Source organism: Nyctereutes procyonoides, unplaced genomic scaffold (assembly GCF_905146905.1).
Source record: "Nyctereutes procyonoides isolate TBG_1078 unplaced genomic scaffold, NYPRO_anot_genome, whole genome shotgun sequence".
NCBI lineage: Eukaryota > Metazoa > Chordata > Mammalia > Carnivora > Canidae > Nyctereutes > Nyctereutes procyonoides.
The window spans coordinates 29,898,723-29,917,310 of record NW_026575136.1 but is presented as its reverse complement, the minus strand read 5'-3'; the positions used below and the strand labels follow the sequence as shown (position 1 = coordinate 29,917,310).

General features: G+C 37.8%; 1 protein-coding gene across 1 annotated transcript; it reads left to right on the top strand.

Annotated features, from left to right (window-relative positions):
* Positions 1–385: 385 nt before the first annotated feature.
* LOC129495522 (dermatan-sulfate epimerase-like protein) lies at positions 386–18,153 on the top strand. The gene has a single exon (XM_055303108.1). It carries the CDS (start codon positions 758–760, stop codon positions 4,394–4,396), a length of 3,639 nt encoding a protein of 1,212 aa, XP_055159083.1. The 5' UTR covers positions 386–757; the 3' UTR covers positions 4,397–18,153.
* Positions 18,154–18,588: the final 435 nt, after the last annotated feature.

The window sequence follows — 18,588 nt, the reverse complement described above, 5'->3', positions numbered from 1 at the left end:
TGATAAAGGACGACGTGAAGATACTTTTCCCTGGGTCATCGTGGGGGATGGTGATGATGAGTAAGTAAGCCTGAACAGGACAGATTTGCAATGAGGGCAGAGATTTTGAGTTTTTGAAATCAAGTAGGACTTTGAAACACTTGTGGAGGATGCTCTTTTCCCAAAAATGGAAGAAGAAAAAATTGTCAAAGCAGAAGTGTAAAAAGTGGAAAGGGGATAAAGGACCAAGTCAACTTCAAGAATTTCAGTGCTTCATCAGCTCCTTTGGGCAGACGCAGGCACCAGCATCATCTGTGTGGGTGATTTTTATCACCAGACATGGTTTCCTATCCTAGGAATGGTTTCTTAATTTGGATTTTTGGAGTACTTACTTTTTTTTTTTTTTTTTTTTTTTAACAATGTGTGTTTTGACTCTTCATGTTAGATTTATGTAAAGGAAGTAAATCCCAAATTCCTAGTCTATTTGACTCTACCACTGTTTGCTGCGTGATACAGAAACATTAGAGGTTTTAACATTCCTTGAAATTTTATTGGAAGCAGAACTGTGTCAGGGACACAGATAGATGCTGTAAGTTTCTCTTTTTGGCAACCCTGCTTGCTTTGAATGAACCGAATGTCAGCTGGATTTCACAGCATGTATGATTTACAGTCTGTTTTATCAAGGCCTTAAATGTATGTCTTATCCTAGGCAGATGGGAAATACGCGGAGCACTGTGTTTGACCTGTATGCCTAAGGAAGGGAACTCCCCGATGGATCATGGCGTTAATGTTTACAGGACATTTCTTATTTTTAGCTTTAGTGGTGTTTGCTTTCTCTACTTTTGAGGAATCTGTGAGCAATTACTCTGACTGGGCAGTTTTCACAGATGATATAGATCAGTTTAAGACGCAGAAAGTGCAAGATTTCAAACCCAGTCACAAGCTGAAGAAAAGTATGCTTCATCCAAGTTTATATTTTGATGCTGGAGAAATCCAGGCAATGAGACAGAAGTCTCGTACAAGCCATTTGCATCTCTTTCGAGCTATCAGAAGTGCAGTAACAGTTATGCTGTCCAACCCCACATACTACCTACCTCCACCCAAGCATGCTGATTTTGCTGCCAAGTGGAATGAAATTTATGGTAACAATCTGCCTCCTTTAGCATTGTACTGTTTGTTAAGCCCAGAAGACAAAGTCGCCTTTGAGTTTATCTTGGAATACATGGACAGGATGGTTGGCTACAAAGACTGGCTAGTTGAGAATGCACCAGGGGATGAGGTTCCGGTTGGCCATTCCTTAACAGGTTTTGCCACCGCCTTTGACTTTTTATATAACTTACTAGATGATCATCGAAGACAAAAATACCTGGGAAAAATATGGGCTGTTACTGAGGAGATGTATGAGTATTCCAAGGTCCGTTCGTGGGGCAAACAACTTCTCCATAATCACCAGGCGACTAACATGGTAGCATTACTCACCGGGGCTTTGGTGACTGGGGTAGATAAAGGATCCAAAGCAAATATATGGAAACAAGTTGTAGTAGATGTGATGGAAAAGACCATGTTTCTGTTGAATCACATTGTTGATGGTTCTCTGGATGAAGGTGTGGCCTATGGAAGCTACACAGCTAAATCAGTCACACAGTATGTTTTTCTAGCCCAGCGCCATTTCAATATCAACAACTTGGATAATAACTGGTTAAAAATGCACTTTTGGTTCTATTATGCCACCCTTTTACCAGGCTTCCAAAGAACTGTGGGTATAGCAGATTCCAATTATAATTGGTTTTATGGTCCAGAGAGCCAGTTGGTGTTTTTGGATAAGTTTATCTTAAAGAATGGAGCTGGGAATTGGTTAGCTCAGCAAATTAGAAGGCACCGACCTAAGGATGGACCGATGGTCCCCTCCACTGCCCAGAGGTGGAGTACTCTTCACACTGAATTCATCTGGTATGATCCCCAGCTCACCCCACAGCCTCCTGCTGAATATGGTACTGCAAAAATGCACATATTCCCTAACTGGGGTGTTGTCACTTATGGAGCTGGGTTGCCAAATACACAGACCAATACATTTGTGTCTTTTAAATCTGGGAAGCTAGGGGGGCGAGCTGTGTATGACATAGTTCACTTTCAGCCATACTCCTGGATTGATGGGTGGAGAAGCTTTAACCCAGGACACGAACATCCAGATCAGAACTCATTTACTTTTGCCCCCAATGGGCAAGTATTTGTTTCTGAAGCTCTCTATGGACCCAAGCTGAGCCACCTTAACAATGTACTGGTGTTTGCTCCATCACCCACAAGCCAGTGTAATAAGCCCTGGGAAGGTCAACTGGGAGAATGTGCACAGTGGCTCAAGTGGACCGGTGAGGAGGCTGGTGATGCAGCAGGGGAAGTCATTACTGCCTCTCAACATGGAGAAATGATATTTGTGAGTGGGGAAGCGGTGTCTGCTTACTCTTCAGCAATGAAGCTGAAAAGTGTGTATCGTGCTTTGCTTCTCTTAAATTCTCAAACGTTGCTGGTTGTTGATCACGTTGAGAGGCAAGACAATTCCCCAATAAAATCTGTCAGTGCCTTCTTTCATAATCTGGACATCGATTTTAAGTACATCCCATATAGGTTTATGAACAGGTACAATGGCGCCATGATGGATGTGTGGGATGCACACTACAGAATGTTCTGGTTTGATCATCGTGGCAATAGTCCCATTGCTAGTATACAAGAGGCAGAGCAAGCTGCTGAATTTAAGAAACGGTGGACTCAGTTTGTTAATGTCACATTTCAGATGGAATCCACAATCACAAGAATTGCATATGTCTTTTATGGGCCATATGTCAATGTTTCCAGCTGCAGATTTATCGATAGTTCCAGTTCTGGACTTCAGATTTCTCTCAATGTCAATAATACTGAACATGTTGTTTCCATTGTAACCGACTACCATAACCTGAAGACAAGGTTCAATTACCTGGGTTTTGGTGGCTTTGCCAATGTGGCTGACCAGGGCCAGATAACCCGATTTGGTTTGGGCACTCAAGCAATAGCAAAGCCCATAAGACATGATAGGGTCATTTTCCCCTTTGGATTTAAATTTAATGTAGCAGTCGGATTGATTTTGTGCGTTAGCTTGGTGATTTTAACCTTTCAGTGGCGGTTTTACCTTTCTTTTAGAAAGCTAATGCGGTGGATCCTAATCCTTGTTATTGCCTTGTGGTTTATTGAGCTGCTGGATGTGTGGAGCACTTGCACTCAGCCCATCTGTGCAAAATGGGCAAGGACGGAGGCCGAGGCAAGCCTGAAGTCTTTGTCTTCCGAAGGGCACCACATCGATCTTCCCAACGTCGTCATTACCTCACTTCCTGGTTCGGGGGCTGAAATTCTCAAACAACTTTTTTTCAACAGTAGTGATTTTCTCTACATCAGAGTTCCTACAACCTACATCGATATTCCTGAAACTGAATTTGAAATTGACTCATTTGTAGACGCCTGTGAATGGAAGGCATCTGATATCCACAGTGTGCATTTCCGTTTGCTCCGAGGCTGGTTGCAGTCCTTAGTTCAAGACACGAAACTACATTTGCAAAACATCCATCTGCATGAACCCAGTAGGGGTAAACTGGCCCAATATTTTACAGCCAATAAGGACAGAAAAAGAAAATCGAAAAGGAGAGAGTCTTTGCCAGAACAAAGAAGTAGAATGAAAGGCACCTTTGATAGAGATGCTGAATATATTAGGGCTTTGAGGAGACACCTGGTCTATTACCCAACCGCACGTCCTGTGCTCAGCTTAAGCAGCGGGAGCTGGACCTTAAAGCTTCATTTTTTTCAGGAAGTTTTAGGAGCTTCTATGAGGGCATTGTACATAGTAAGGGACCCTCGGGCATGGATTTATTCAATGCTGTACAGTAGTAAACCAAGTCTCTACTCTTTGAAAAATGTACCAGAGCACTTAGCTAAATTGTTTAAAATAGAGGGAGGTAAAGGAAAATGTAACTTAAATTCAGGTTATGCTTTCGAATATGAATCGTTGAGGAAAGAATTATCAAAATCCAAGTCAAACGCAGTCTCCCTGTTGTCTCATTTGTGGCTGGCAAACACAGCAGCAGCCCTGAGAATAAATACAGATTTGCTGCCTACCAGCTACCAGCTGATCAAGTTTGAAGATATTGTACATTTTCCTCAGAAAACCACTGAAAGGATTTTTGCCTTTCTTGGAATACCTTTGTCTCCTGCTAGTTTAAACCAAATACTGTTTGCCACCTCCACAAACCTTTTCTATCTTCCCTACGAAGGGGAGATATCACCAACTAATACTAATGTTTGGAAACAAAACCTGCCTAGAGATGAAATTAAATTGATTGAGAACATCTGCTGGACACTGATGGAGCGTCTAGGATATCCAAAGTTTATGGATTAAATGCTGCAGGTCAGCAGAGATTTGCACTAATACTTCGCAACCTGGTTTGTGGATGTGAATTAACGAGAGTTTGTTTATTCTTGTACTATGTGCGTGTGTGTGTGCGTGTGCGCGTGTGTTCAGTTTGTTACTTGCACAGAGATTATTTTAAAAATAGGCACCATATTTGGTCTAGCAGGATTTATTTTTACATCACCGCTATCCCTGCCTTTGTTTCTGAATTTTTTTTTTTTTTTTCCTACCGAAACGTTCCTACTACAGAGGCATAGATAAAGTTATGTGATGGTGGTCGGGGGAGGTAGGAAGATTTTACAGGTTTTTGTCTAGCTGTCTCCCTCGTCTGTAACTGTGCTGATCTATCTTGGAACCTCAAACACTGCTAAAGGCCTTTCAATTGCTGCTTTGCCCAAGCATCTCTTCCTTTCAAGATGGACTACAAAAGTTCCTTATCTTTTTTAAAGGATCTTCTAACACATTTATCTTGCACCAAAAAAAAAAAAAAAAAGTTGTTTTTTTTTTTTTTTTTTGTATTTTTTTTTTTAACTGTATATAATGTTCAGTGTTATCACTGGGGAAATGGTGAAAGCTCCTATCAGAACTATAGGATTCCTTCTGGAAAAAATACAGATGGAAACACAGAATGAACATTTTTTTTGAGGTCAGCAACAGTGATCTCAAAAGCCTCCTTAAAGTTTTTTACTTAGAAGTAATAAAGAGTCAGTCTTTGAACAATCTGGGTGCCAAGGGCTGGTAGAGTATTTTAGACTTGCCTGTATGTTTAAAACTCTCTTTTCTCTTTCTTGCCTCCTTGAAGCTACAGCTGTTCCCATCACACCACTTGCACCGCACCATGTCCTTTCTGTCACTGTCATGCAGAACAGTCCGTGTTACTAATTGTTGAAGTCCCGACATTGGTGGGGATTTTTTTTCCCTGATGATTAATTTTGCATTAAAGCCTGACACTTAGAATCAAATTTCTTTTTGTGGAATTATCACTGCATGACTCAGAGAAAGCAATGCCACTGCTGCCAGTGTTTTTTTAGACTGGAAACAGAGTTGGAAAACTGCCTGACTTATCCTGCATCCCTTTGAATGAGTTTACAGACTGCCAGTGTCTGCAAAAGTTGAAGGCAAATGGGAGATGATGTCAGAGGCATCTGTTTCCTTTACCATCTGCATCTTATTATAAATGTAGTCGTCATAAAATGTGGTTCATTTTATTTTGGTAAGCTCTGAAATCAAAATGCCGTGCCATTATAAGCCAGTGCAGTAATTACAATGCATTGGATAAATACCATTACGCAGTGTCGAGACCTGATGAAAATCTCTGTACAGATTGCAGTCTTCCTGACGTTTCAGACTAGTTTCCTCAAGCTCTCGAACACTTGAGAGTCTGTCATTCTGACCTAGATAAAAGTGGTTCTTTCTCAGTAGTTTGTTATGTCAAAATGTGTCTCCAGAGTGATAAAGCTGTGGATATGTTACATTCCAGCTAAACCTAACGTGGCTGTCACTTCTCTTCCACTATAGCATGAATGCAGACCGCTCCTGTTCCCCTACATCTCCTTCCTTCCCACTGCTCTCCCTTTCTCTTCACAATGTCAAAATTAATGCAATCATATTGTATTAATATAGGTTGAGAGGGCAGCTGAAGACCTGAATCTACAGTTATTCTCAAGGAAGGTTATTCTACCTATCTCAGGGTTATCAACAACCATGTAAAAATTGCTCCATGGATGAGAACACTGTTTCCATTATTGGGCATAGTGTCAGTGTTTGCTTTCAATTCCCAGGATGTGTGATCTCAAATCAGATCAAATAAGGCTTTGGGTTGGCAGTAATAGCAGATCTGCTCAAGGTAAGAATTACAAATGTGTGCAGAACCCGTACCACTGCCTTTTAACTTTGCAGAAACACCCCCACGGGGAAGGAGGGAACCAGGTTGAGTATGGGGAGGAATCTGAGGAGAGGTGGGGAAAACAATAAAGAATAGCTGTGTGAATGATACGGGGGCATGTTATTGCTAGCTAAAGAAAGGGACAGATTCACCAAAATGTTCTTCACTGTGTGTCCTTTCACCCCCACACAGCAACACTAAGGTGAGGCTCCCTGGCACTGTCCTCGCCCACCTGCACCCCAAGGGAAAGTTTGCTGGAAGAGACCTCTATTTACAGATTTCCCACGTGAGGAATGTGATGGGTGAGGGATGACCCAGCCTTTGGATCTGCACGCAAATGTTCATGCTTGGGACCCCTTGCCTTATACTAATGCCTGAGGTGACCGGTGCCCAGAACATCCAGGTCCTGCATCCTTAGGGTGTTAGATCCAGAAAAATTCAAAAAGTCTCCACACTTAATTTTATTCTCACCATCTTGAAAATAATTAAAGGGATGATTGTCACTATGTGACACTTCTAAAGCAAACACCAGTCTTGAAATTAAAAAAAAAGACTTTACTCACGAGTAACAAATGCGGTGGTAATAATATATATGGTTCTCAAAAGTTAGAAATAATGCAAATTACTCACTTCGGATGAAAGAATAAGACCATATCCAGAACTGAGTTTACTGTAATGAATTCTGGAGAGAATAGGAAGTAGGAGACTCTCTTCAGGAAAAGCAAGATGAATTGATGAGTATGCCTAAATTTAATTGATAGAAACCTAAAGTGGCACAAGTTTTAAGCAAATAAGAATATGTACATATTAGGCAAGTACCTGTTAATAAAGGTTTTAAATTAAAAACAAAAACAAGCCCACATACATATTAGAACTAGACCCCAAATATTAAACCTTTGGTTGGCTGTCTTTTTAAACCAACAGAGAATTAGTAAATACCTGGCAAGAATGGGTGTTAAAACTCCCAGGCATGGCAGAGGACTTCCAAGAAACCTTCAGCAAATGTATTCAAAGAAGAAGCTGCCCTCCACCCACACCAGTGCATCTTAAACATTTTCCTTTTGTGGAAGTGTTGCATACTTTTGATTAACATTGTTTATCAGCACTTTCCGGTGCATCATCAAAGATCCTAGCCATTCTTGATATGTAAAGCATATCCAATTATGTGTGAGTAGACATTAGCAATGGTTTTAAAATCACTACATTTGATTGGCTTGATTAACTGATGATAATTAGAAAAATATTCACTGATTAATTTAGGAAAAAAATGTAAGTAGAAGGCAATATGTAATACCATTTCCAGAGGTAAGGATGCCTAATATAGAAGATATCAAGGAATTTAACATGTGGACTATTTACTGCTTATTTAAATGTGGCTAAAGTGTGCCTAATATATATATAAAATATCTGCTAAGGCAGTTTTTTCCATTACTTGATCAGTGTCATTCCCTTCATGTTGGCAGAAAAATTTAAATAATATGCTAAGAACTAAATGAATTTTTGCACAAAGGATGATAGGAACGTCAAGCAATGGATTCTAACGTTCTCTAACTTGTAGATGCTTGAGCTATAATTTACATGAGCTTTTGTTACATTTATTTCAAGTAACGTGTACATATTTAATTAATTCTGTTTCCAAATATAGGTTCAGCTAAGGCTTCCAAACGATAGAGGGTTTCATTTTTTGTGTTTGTTTTGTTTTTCACACTTACCCAATTATTCAGTGAAGAAAAGATAGACTGAGATCATAAACTAGCGTATTGGAACTATGTGTATAACAAGACTCCACTACTAGTAAATGAAAAGCTAAAGGCAACTTGGCTATGGTTGGGATAATTTTCTAATAACTCTCTTTAGACCTTTGGGTGACTGTGAGGATTTTATGTGGAGCTGAGAAGGCAGGGACTTGAAACAGGGCACATTGAATACTGAAATTCAGCCTCAGAATTTCAGCCACAAAACTTTTACCTTTCAGTGATGGTGCTTAATCCCAGCTCTGTCTCTGTCTTTGACTCATTGCATTCTTTATACATCACCCCAGTTACTAAATAGCAAGAGCATCCCTGTACTATGCACATGTGCTCTACATTTGTCCCTGCTGCTATTGGTAAGATCTTCATGCTGCATATGTTACTCATGAAAAAGATTACCTGAGACATTTTGAGTTTGGTGCACAGGACTGGCATGGAACTTTTTATTTTTTATTTTATTTTTTTAAAGAAGGGTCTTTAGCAAATGGATCTCTGATGTGCTCCTCATTGAGCCATAGGATTTTAGGTCTCCTAAAATCCTCACAACAACTTTACATGGTACTTCTTTTACAAATAAATTTGAAACCCTTATCATCTCTATAGGAAATCTAGTTTTTTTGCAAGGGAAATTTTAGTGGATATACAGTTTATCAGTTCATTTATTCACTATACCTTTTGGGTATCTATCTTCTGGATCCTTTTTTTTTTTTTTTTTTTTAATCTTATGGATCCTGATCAGTGTGAGGGAAAAACAGAAAAATCAGTTGACTATGTTCCTGCTGTGTGAGGAATTGGCAGTCTTTACAGACTTCAAAGCTAATAGGAATTCACCAAGAAGTCGACAAGGGGGAACATGCCAGCTAATAGGAATTCACCAAGAAGTCGACAAGGGGAACATGGTGGGGTGATGACCACCAGAGGAAAGACACTAAATAGTTGTTTTTCAGTAGACCTGGTTTCTTTATTTCTGAAACGGTGGTTGTGAGGAAAGGAGTCATTTACTGAGAGGAAGTTATGACTGGTAAACTTGGATGAAGATCATCACTTTTTTTTTTTTTTCCTAAATTAGGTTTTGGCTCTGGCCGTCATAGGACATCCCATCAATGAGTAGCTTTTCCAAAAGACCAGTGTCAATAGAACAAAACCAGCACTCGCTCTTTCCCCATTCCCACTCACTCAACCAACACTATTCACAACAAAGAAATTTGGTTGTAGGTGAGTATCAAGAGACACTCTGAAAAGAATGTGTGAATGAGGTCTGACTGGTGTGTGTGTGCAGATCATTCTAGTAATGGCAGTAAGAAGGAGAACACCATGTTCTTCATCCAGAGTCCAACTGGCCAATAGCATCTTTTCCTGTTCCTCCTCTCCCAGTGCTTCCAGACCCACATTGCTAGGTACAGCTATCAATACTGGGAATGCAAAAGTGAACAAAACCTGTGGCGCTGACAGTCTAGTGGGGATTAGAAAGAAACACATTCTTATTTTGCATTTCACAATGTTTCTAGTTCAAAGGAGTCTGCAGCAAATGGGAGTGCATACTTGTGTCAAATCTGTGGCTAACAATCTAATATACTCAGGTGGAATTCATTTAAGGAAAAAAATCTGGTCTTTCCTACGTCATGTAAATAATACCAGTAGGAAGGGAGGAAAAGAGAAAGAAGGAAGGAAGGAATGAATGAACTTAGAGCACAGAAAGTAAGGTACACAGGAGAATACTCCTATAACAATTGTGTTAATTCTATGAACTATTTAAAAATCTCTTTGAAATCTTTTTTTTTCTTTGTCTTTGAAATCTTATTGTAGGTAAACCTTGAGAAAAATGATAAAGTATAATTTCAGCAAATCTTTTTCATAATACACAATTACCCTTTCTGTTTTATTTCTTTAAACTATTTTTGTATTGTGCACTCTTAAGATCAAATGTAATTTTTTGAAGTATATTAGCTAACACTGATGTTGAATTTTACTTATATGTTTCAGGTTTTCAAATGTCAGAGATATGTGATGTTTTATCTTATGTCATCTTCCTCTCTCTTTGGGATATACACATTGTTCTTAATGGTTTAAGGAAGCAAACTTTCACACACATGCATCACCTGCGCTGCTCTTCATTCATATTATTTTTTCTTTTCGGAAACGGATTGAGCTCCCAGTCACTGTCACTTGCCTCACTTAGGATGTGAGCACTAGAAACTCTTCAATCCCTACATTAAAATCTGGCACCCCTCTGTACACAATGCATAACACACTTCTTATTTATTGCATGATGCAAATAATTCTCTAAACCCTTATTGTACTACAGTGAAAGAATATTGCCCATTTTTTTCTGGTATTTATTTATTATTTTAATTATGTATTCATTTATTCCTTCACTTTGTTCCAAAAGATTAATTTTATTGTAGATTGGTTTAAAGTACATGAGATTTTAAAATATGGCTATTTTAACTATATTACGCCTTTTTAATCTGATGCTTAATGTCATATTTCACAAAATTTTGAAGGGGAGATTTATTCATGTGTAAAAAAACACAGTATGACCAACAAGTGATGAAATTGCTTTCGTAAGATACCTATACAAAGATAAGTGAATATAAAGAATGCAGTTAATAAAAGTCAGATGTTTTTACTTTTCATTATCAGACATTAACCTGAGCCCTGTGGCTATTTCAATGCTAACAGTGCACAGCATGCTTACAGTGGGTTTTTGAGCACCAACAAACTGTGGCTACTTCTCCAGATTTACTAAAATAAACTGAATTGCACACACATTCAATTTGTCTTCTACCCACCACTAATTATAAAACTATCAAAAAAATGCCATTGTGGAACACATGAGTAGAAAGGTACCTGCTTGTGCACACACGTGCCCACTTGGCAGAGTTGCATTACCATAGGAGGCCTACGGTCTTCTCTGAATAACTAGCAGACAACTCCTGGGGGTCTTCCACAGGCTGTTTGTACCTTCCCCCCATTTCCTTGCTTAATTTGAAGGAGGCCATTTCTGTTAAAATGTTACATTTATATAACACTTTTATATATTATATGAGCTTTGAAATCAGAAAAAAAAAAAAAAACCCTGAATACAAACCCTAGGTCAGTAAGTACTGACCAGCTGTGAGGTTTGGGGCAACTTTCCTAATTTTAAGTCTCCATTACCCCTCTGTAAAACTTCCCTAGAGTCGATGCATGGATTAAATAAAACCACATGTAAAAAATCATGGAACAGTTCTTGTTTCCTCTTTGTGCTCACCTACAATTCTCTGGTCTTTTATGTTTTAGTTTAGTATTTAAATTATCCTCTATTTTACCATAGTATTGAACATATCAATTGAGTCAAAGGAACATAAAATCACACTTACACAATTAATGCATTAATTGAAAGCAGTGCTTTATGTTCCCATTTCAAGAAAAAAAAATATTGCAACTTTCACTAAGTTCAGCTTCCATGTCTTTGTCCTTTCCAGAGCCACAGGTCTTTTGCTATTTTTTTTTCCAGAGCATATCATATACTGAGTTTCATTGAGATAGAGACCATTTTGAATTTAATTGTGATGCTATGGAAATCGTATTTCATATCACAAGTGCCATTTGTGTAACACTAAGCATAAATTATGCCTATACCTTCATTCAACAGATACTTAATTGTGATCTTCTGTATTGTAACCATTGTATTTTTTCCATTTTATTTTTTCCACTTACTATGAAGTGAGCATGAAAGCTAAGGTATTTAAGACTATGTGGGAATATCACTCCAAACAAAGATTGCATCAATATATACAATTATTTGATCTGTGAAGAATATTTTTCTGTTAAATCACATGTCATTTGCACATATTCTTCGGCTGGGGTAAAATTCTACAGTTTCTTATCCTATAGTTGATTCTTGGTAAGTTTGGATGCTTTCTGACTTCCATGGCTATATATGGGGACCCAAGAGTAAATTCCAGAGTCTCTAGCCAGAAACTCAGCCTTCCAACAACGAGTGCAAAAGAGAATGCCCGTCTGTATTAGGTCCAACTGCTGCAGACCTATGGTAGTAGGATTCATACCATTGATAGAAATTCTGTTCCCTGATGATTTTCCTTTGGTATTGCTCTCTACATTCTTACTAGGTGTGGTTCACTATATATATTAGAAATTACTACTGTGTTGATACTTTTTTCCTTTGTTAGATATTTTTCTTTTAATTTGAGAACTGGGGAGAGAGAGAGAGAGAGAGAGAGAGAGAGAATGCACACGAGTGGTAGGGAGGGGGAAAAGCAGACTCCTTGCTCAGCAAGGAGCCCCACGTGCGGCTCGATCCCAGGACCCGGGAATCATGACCTGAGTGGAAGGCAGACATTTAACCAATTGAGCCACCCAGGTGCCCCTATTATGCTGATTCTTTCACATGCCAACTCTACTTCCCTCATTTATCAATCTGTAGATATTATGGGTATTCAAAATAGGTTACAGTAATATGTTGACATTGAAAAGTTGTGTTGACCCTATCTGGGAAGTCAGAAGCCCTCCTCTATGATATTGATAAGTTTCTGTGGCCAGAGGTAGAACTTAAGAGTGAGAATTTATATACTCACATATTCTACATTATGGTACAAAGCATATTTGAGGGACGCCTGGGTGGCTTAGTAGTTGAGCGTCTGCCTTTGGCTGAGGGCCTGAACCCGGGGCCTGGGATCAAGTCCTCCATGGGGCTCCCTGTGGGGAGCCTGCTTCTCCTCCTGCCTATGTCTCTGCCTCTTTCTCTCTCTCTGTGTCTCTCATGAACAAATAAATAAAATATTTTTTAAAAAAGCATGTTTGATACAAAAGAAATTAATAGAATGAATAAAAGTATGACTGTCACCCCACAATTTATGCTAGAGGCTAAGCCTTCCATCTGATCTTCCATTATCACCTCCTGCTGCTCCGGACAGTGATCCCAGAGGGGACATCTATCCTGAGTTTCTGTTTACTATTTCCTTGCTTTTCTTTATAGCTTCACATATGTGTCTGTCCTTGTCAACATAATGTATACTTTTGCATGGTTTCAAACATTATGTACACAGGAACATACTACATATATTTTTATGCAACTTGCTTTTCTTTCCTCAAAATCTAGTGTGTCTACTGCATTTTGATGTTCGTAGGTGAAGACCACTTATTTCCAACATGGTGGTGTCCCATTATATGAATATGCCATTATCTAAACATGCCATACTTTATCTTCTATCTTGCTCGACTTGGGAAATATCCACATATTGCGTGTAAAAATTGTGTATGTTCTGTAATGTACCTGTGTAAGAATATTGTTACTGTGTTTTGTTTGTACCCCACTGCCACTCCAACCTTCTTCCTGGTTGTGTGTGTGTGTGTGTGTGTGTGTGTGTGTGTGTGTGTGTGTGTGTGTTTAGGACTGAAAGAACATCCTCAACTATTTTAGATGATGCCAAGTTAGTATTTTTTTAGATGATCCTTACAAACTGACACTCTAGCCATTATAAGAAAGTTTCCATTGCTTTATATTTTCTCCTATATTTGACATTTTCACACCTTTTAAATATTTTCCCATCTGATACAATGAAAAGGAGTCACATTTTTCTTTTCTGGATGTGGAAAGATGAAGCTGGGATTGAAAGGTGTCACATTTTTGTTTTATTTGCAGTCCTTTGATTATTAATGACATATAGCACATGCACCCTGGTGTGTGTGTGGGTACACACATATATAGTACTCCTTTCTATTTCCATTTGTGTTTCTTCTTTTGTGAAATGAAATCCATGTTCATGTCTTCCATCCATTTTTCTATCGAGTTCATTCTTTTTTCTTACTGATTCATTGGAGTTTACCATATATTAATAATACTAATCCTTTTTTGGTTGTATGTATTGTGAATAGCTTTTCTGTTTATAGTCTCATGATCCTTGTACTATAACTTTTGGGATGTGTTTCGATACCCAGATGTTCTTCATATGAATGTAAGTGAATGTCAGTGTTTTTTCCTTTATTATTTATACCCTTTTTGCATCGCATTAAAGAATCTTCTCTAGGGTCTTAGCAAAGAAAATGTTCTCCCCAATTTTATTCTGAGCATTTTTATTGTTTAATCATTGTCTATTGCTGCAAAACAATATTACCACAAATATAATGGCTTAAAACAATACATTTACTGTCTCAGTTTCTGTGCTGTGGGTCAGGGATCCAGGCATGGCTTACCTGGCTCTTCCCTCTGGGCCCCTCACAGAACTGTAAGCAAGGTGCTGCCTAGGATGGGGCTCTCACTCGGAACTCACCCTGGGAAGCTGGCTTCTGAGCCCACACTGGTCTTGGCAGGAATCAGTTTCTTGTGGGTTGTTGGACTAAAAGCCTCAGTGCTTTTCTGGCTGTTGGCTGGAGATCATCCTCAGTCATTTACCATATGGGGTTATCCATATGTCAGTTTCCTTCACAAAAGACAGGATGAGAGAGAATCAGTAGAAAACGTGCTAACCATGTAGCATATTCATGGAAGCAACACCTAATCAAGTTTGGTTAGAAGCCAAATCACAGGTCCCACCCACAGCCAAGGAAAATGGCATGGATACCAGGAGCTGTAATAATTGGGGGACATTTTAGAATCCATTTGCCACAGATTTTGTCTTTTATATTTAAATATTTAATCTGCTTCCATTAATCGTTGTGTTTATTCTGAGGGTTTTTTCCCCCCTGTATGAGTAAACTGCTGTCCTAGACTGAAAAGATTGAAACACTTTTTTTTTTCCCCACACCATCTACCATCCCTACCACATATCAGGTCCTTATGTTTTGTGTCAGTCTATTTCTGAGTTCTCTACTTCATTCTGCTGGCAAATTTGATTATGCCAATGATAATACCACACTGTCTTAATTACTATTGTCTTTTTGTTAGCCTGGAATCTGGCAAGACAAGTCTTTTTATTTTCTCTTCCCTCCACATACATTTTAGAATTAATTTGCACAGTTCCTCAAAACAAACAAGAACAATACATGTTCATTGTAAATGCATTACATCAGTTTTGGAGAATTCACCTCTTAATTAGTCCCTATCCAGGAGCAGATATTTCCCCTTTATATAATACTACATTTGTTAATCTTTTGATAGATTTCAGTCTGAGCACTTTATATATTGTTACTGCAGTGGATGATATTTGTTTTTAATTATCAATTATAACTGATACTAGTACGTAGAAAATGCAGTTGATTTTTGTGTATTTCTATTGTATCAGGGACATTATTAAATCTTATTACTAATTTAATAATTTATCTGTAAATTCTTTCAAAATTCTTACATAGAGGGTTGCATAATGTGTAATTATAACATCTGATAACTTTTTAATGTCATTACTGCATTTGTTGGGGTTCCTATAAAATACTAAAAGGATGTAGTCATAGTGAATATTCGTGTACTGTTCCTAATGTGAACGGAGTGGTTTTGCATTTCACCAGTGAGCAAACGGATGCTGTGTGTGTTCCGTGGATTCACCTTATCACTGTGTGGTATTCCCTTCTGTTCCTATTTTGAGAAATGACCTTTTATCATCAGTGCATGATTGAGATTTATTCAATGATTTTGGCATTTATTTTGATAGCCATATGTTTCTTTGCCTTTATCTATTAATGTAGTACAATACGTGAACATTTTTTTTCGTATGAGATTAAACCAAACTGGATTTGCAAGGATAAACCCAGCTTGGGAATGATTTGTTATATTTCTATATGTTGCTGGATTGAGTTTGTTAATATTTAACTTAGGATGTTGACATCAGCACTTGTAATTGTGATTTTCTCATACTCTTCTTACCTAATTTTGAAGTCAACTTACTTGTCACATAAAATAAATTGAGGACGTTCTATTTTTGTATTCTCTGGAAGAGTTTGTGTAAGAATGAAATGATCTAATATGAAGAATATTAGGACTCATTTGTAAAAACCACCTGGTCATTGTGTTTTATTTGTAGAAACATTTTAACCGTGTATACAATTGTATTGATGGTTGTAGGCTTGTTTTATTGAGGTCATGTGTTTATTTTGAAACCTATTTTGGACAAAAGAATTTGTCTTTTTAATGTTCACGTATATTGACCTAAATTTGCTCAAAATGCATTCTGCTGTCTCTTTCTAATTATCCAACCACACAAATTTTTTCCATCCCTAGTAAGTGTGCCTTATTTCTTTTTGTTCCTTTATCAAGGTTTGCCCTTTATTTAAGCCTTTTCAAAGACTAACTTTTGGCTGTTTTTGTTCCTCTTACTATTTTATATTTATCTGATATTGCACAATTTTGGCTCTTGATCTTACATATTCCCTTCAAACTATTTTAGTTATTTTCTCTAATTTGCTGTTTTGTTGTGCTTTGTATGTTTAATTATATGCCCTCCCTTTTTTTTGTCAATGCCCAACACCCCAAAACCACTGGGAACAAAGGGGGTTTATTGTTTATTACAATAAAAAGGATCGATATAGTACACCTTTGCCCTAAGTTAGCTGTTGTTGGGAAGTGGGGTAATTCAATGATTGGGTGTCTGAATAAATCTTTCTAGAAAGGGGGAAAATTAGAGGCTAAATCTGTAATTGGTTAAGAAGTAGTTGTCACTCCTATTATTAGAAGAGAGGGATATGTAGAGTATTCTGTGGCTTGGAAAATAGTCATGTTTTCTCTGTCTCCAAACACAGTTATGGAGTGGTCTTGTTTGTGTCTTGATCCATCTCAGTCACAGAGTTGCTCTGTTCTTTGAAATAATTTATGATCAGTGGAGGACAGCAGACTGATGGCAACAGGCCAGCTTCTGGATGTTAAGAACTATTTTTTTAAGCCTCATTTAAAAATATTTATTCTTTTCATTATGTTAATCCAAGGCTACCAATTTACCTGGAAAGTCATGTTGGTTGTAGTCACACATTTTAATGTGTAGTTTTAACCTTATCCTTTCTAAGTGTTTTCTCAATCCCACTGTTATCTCTTATACGACCATGTGTTTTCTTATATTTATAGAGTTTCTCTATAAAAACTGTCACTTTTTATCTTCAGTACATTGCAGTCAGAAACTATGAACTGAATGGCACCAATTTTGTCAAATGTAAGGCTCTCTGCCTGGATATGGATTGATATCTGGTAAAAAGTTTTTTTCTGGTTAATTTTTATAAAAATGCTATATGGGTTGTATAAAATTAGTGGATATTCTCCACTTGTTGGGTAAGGTGTTCTGAAAATCTGCTGGCTATCATGTGACAATTTTCTTATTCAAACACATGTATCCATATGAGTTTTTCCCAATCTTTCAACTACTATAAAAGCTTTATGTCATTAAAGGCATATGCATGCTATATTTAGTATTTATTATAAATTTTGTAAATAGAGCCTTAATGAGACTCTTTTCTAGCATTGCTTTTGGCTTAAACAATGCTTTTTGGATGATACTAGATTACAAACTTCCCCTTTGTTTATATTAGCCTATCATGTAATATTTTAAAAAGATTTTATTTATTTATACATGAGAGACACAGAGAGAGAGAGAGAGTGTGTGTGTGTGTGTGTGAGAGAGAGAGAGAGGCAGAGACACAGGCAGAGGGAGAAGCAGGCTCCATGCAAGGAGCCGGATGTGGGACTCCATCCTGGGTCTCCAGGGTCGGTCCTGGGCTGAAGGCAGCGCTAAACCGCTGAGCCACAAGAGCTGCCCTTTATCATGTAGTTTTTATCTTGATGTTTTAAAACATTTTTGGCCTTTATTTATGTATTTATGTTTGTAGATTTTGAAAGAGAGCGTGGAGGGAGGGGAGGAGGGAGAAGAAGAGAGAGAATCTTAGACGAGCTCCATGCCCACACCCCAGGCAGGGCTTATCTCAGAGTCCTGAGATCATGACCTGAGCTGAAACCAAGAGTCAGATGCCTAACTGCCACCCAGGCCGGCCAGAATTATGCTTTTAAAATACATCTTGTAAACAGAATGTAATTGGATATTTATTCCTTTCTAAAATCATTATTTTTGTTATTTGAAGTGTTTGATTTCATTGTGATTATTCATATGCTTGGATTTATTTATAATAATTTGTATGTACTTTATACCTCTATTTACTATATTCCTTTTTTAATTTTCTTCTTTCTTGAATTATTTTGAAATAATTGTTCCTCTCCTCCCTTTTACTGGTTTGGAAGCAATGCATCCCATTTCTATTATTTTGAGGGTTATAGAAAAATGAAAAGTAAATATTACTATTTTGTATACCCAGTATTTGTTTATACTTATCCATAATTTACTTTTTTCTAGTCCATCTTTCAGTTTTTCATCTATATCTATTTTTTCTATTTTAAGTATATTTTAATATTTTCTCAATTTTTGTTGGCCTAAAATTTGTCTTCTTTTGTCACTCACTCTCATGGGTTTGTTGTGGGTACAGTTCTAGGTTAACAGCACTTTGAATCCATTATCCCACTTAGTTATTTGGCTACTTCTGTTTTCTTTGTGACATAGGTAGCAAGGTTGATGGCTGAGAATGAAATGGGGGAAGAGGTATTGCAGGTTGGAGGCGAGTAGTCATCTAGGAGA

Coding starts and splice junctions, on each gene's coding strand:
- LOC129495522 (XM_055303108.1), top strand. CDS start 758: ATGGCGTTAATGTTTACAGGACATTTCTTATTTTTAGCTTTAGTGGTG.